Genomic DNA, 2,113 nt, shown 5'->3' with positions numbered 1-2,113 from the left:
TTCACCTTCATCAACAGGGCACCACTACTGTTCCACATCTTTAAGTACGAGTCGGCTAGCACCACTGTGTTTCCGACCTCCGTCATCTGACCAAGGCTGAGGATGTTACTCTTCAGCTTCGGGATGTAGTACACCTGGGTCAATAGGCGTTGGTCCCCGTTTTTGCCCTGGAACAGGATGGATCCTCTGCCTCTGATTTCGACGATTGATTCATCGCCAAACTTCATGTTCACTGTGATCTTCTCATCGAGCTCTTCAAACTTAGCTCGGTCTCCCGTCATGTGGTTGCTCGCACCATTGTCTAAATACCAAACGTCGGTATAGACTTTCTCTTCTCTGTCTCTGAGGAGGTTTGCAATAACCTTGTCCTCGACAAGCATCACCATCTCGGTGGCCGTTTTCTCTGGGCTGGGCCTCTTCTCGGCCATCATCAGCTTGGGTTCCGGGCTCGACTCTGCATCGTATGGCTCCTCCAGGTCGGTCTTCTCTCTGACCGGTTCTCACCCGGGCTTGGCGTCTCTCTCGCCTACGACGCTCGTCTCCTGTTCGTCCCTGCGCACTTCCAAGTTCACTATCTACTCGGTGAACATGAGTGCGGGTTGCTCGTCTTCATGGAATCTCATCAGATTCGCTTCCTCACCGTGGTTCCTGTTGCGACACTCCGATGCGTAGTGCCCGAGCTTCTGACAATTATAGCACTTCACCGTGCTCTTGTCTCTTCGGGTCGTGGTGTCTTCCTGACGGGGTGCGCTGCTGCCTCGACCTCGCCCTCGTCCTCGGCCTCTACCACGTGGTCGACCATCTCCGCCGTACCCGCCACGCCTCGACGAGCTAGAAGAAGACTCGACTCCATGGTTCTTCTTCTGCTTGGCCATCCATTCTTCATGCGTGAGCAGGAGGTGCTTCTCCTCTTCCTTGTCGCCATAGCCTCGAAGCCTCTCCTCGTGGACTTTTAGACGACCGACAACCTCCTCGACTGACATAGTCTTGAGGTCACCGAACTGCTCGATCGACGTCACGATCTGCATGTACCTGTGAGGTGCCGCTCTCAGGAACTTCTTGACCACGCTGGTCTCGACCACCTGTTCACCTAGCGAGCGGATACCTGTTACAATAGATGTAAGCTTCATGGCAAACTCGTCCACAGATTCACCGTCCTTCATACGGAGAACCTCGAACTTGCTCTTCAAGGTTTGAACCTTGGCTTCTTTGACGCGGTCTGCGTCCATGTGCATCGTCCGCAACGTCTCCCACGCCTTTTTTCCGGAATCCTTCTCGGCGATCATGAGAAGGACATCTTCCGGAACTCCCTGATAAATGGCGGCGAGAGCCATCCTATCCCTGCGCACTTCGACAACTCTATCTTCCAAGGCCTCCCAAACGCCTTGCGCCTGCAGATTCACCCGCATCTTCAACGCCCACACTGAGTAGTTGCTCTTCGTGAGCATCGGGTAGTTGAGCGTCACGTTTCCTTCCTTCCCGATCTTCGTCGTCGTCGTGTCTACTCCGGTGGATTTGCTAGGTGACTCCATGTACTTCGGCATAGGCTCTGATACCAAATGTTGGTTCCAAACTAAAGGATCTTTGCCAAATTTTCAAAGTATGCAAACAAAGAGATAAAAATAATTGGAGACAATATCTCTTAGATTGAGGAAGTGTAATGAGAAGTAGAATTTGTATTGATGGAGTTGAAAAGAAACTACAACATGATGGTCTTTATATAGAGGACACCAAAAATCAAAATACCAAATTTACCCTAAAAGCCTTGTCTATCAAGTAAACTTGTTTATCAAGTAAACTTGTTTATCAAGAAAGCTTACTAAAGAAGCCAAAAAGAAAAACTTGTCATCCAAATCTAAGCTTATGATCACAACATATACAGGATCATAATATTGCGCCATGACCTACTACTGGTTAGATTATTTGATTGCGTTGATTATTTCTTAGGTATTAAGCTTTCAGGTCTCACCTCATGCATTATGACAATGTTAGTGCTATTCATATTACTCGATCACGTATGTGTTTCATGAACGCACAAAACATATTGAGATTGACTGTCATTTCACTAGTCATCATTATCAGAATGAGACTATCATGTTGCCGTATTATTTCC

At 48.4% G+C, this 2,113-nt stretch overlaps 1 protein-coding gene across 1 annotated transcript; it reads right to left on the bottom strand.

Annotated features, from left to right (window-relative positions):
- Positions 1-575: 575 nt before the first annotated feature.
- LOC149385199 (uncharacterized) lies at positions 576-1,544 on the bottom strand. The gene has a single exon (XM_089626272.1). The coding sequence runs from the start codon at positions 1,542-1,544 to the stop codon at positions 576-578; it is 969 nt and encodes a 322-aa protein (XP_089482398.1).
- Between the last annotated feature and the right edge of the window lie 569 nt (positions 1,545-2,113).

The sequence above is a fragment of the Urtica dioica genome, chromosome 9, assembly GCF_054948205.1.
Source record: "Urtica dioica subsp. dioica isolate 48M chromosome 9, U.dioica_male_clone48M_v1_H2, whole genome shotgun sequence".
Taxonomy (NCBI): domain Eukaryota; kingdom Viridiplantae; phylum Streptophyta; class Magnoliopsida; order Rosales; family Urticaceae; genus Urtica; species Urtica dioica.
Note: the sequence above shows the minus strand (reverse complement) of the source record. Positions and strands in the feature narration are given on the sequence as shown.

Coding starts and splice junctions, on each gene's coding strand:
- LOC149385199 (XM_089626272.1), bottom strand. CDS start 1,544: ATGCCGAAGTACATGGAGTCACCTAGCAAATCCACCGGAGTAGACACG.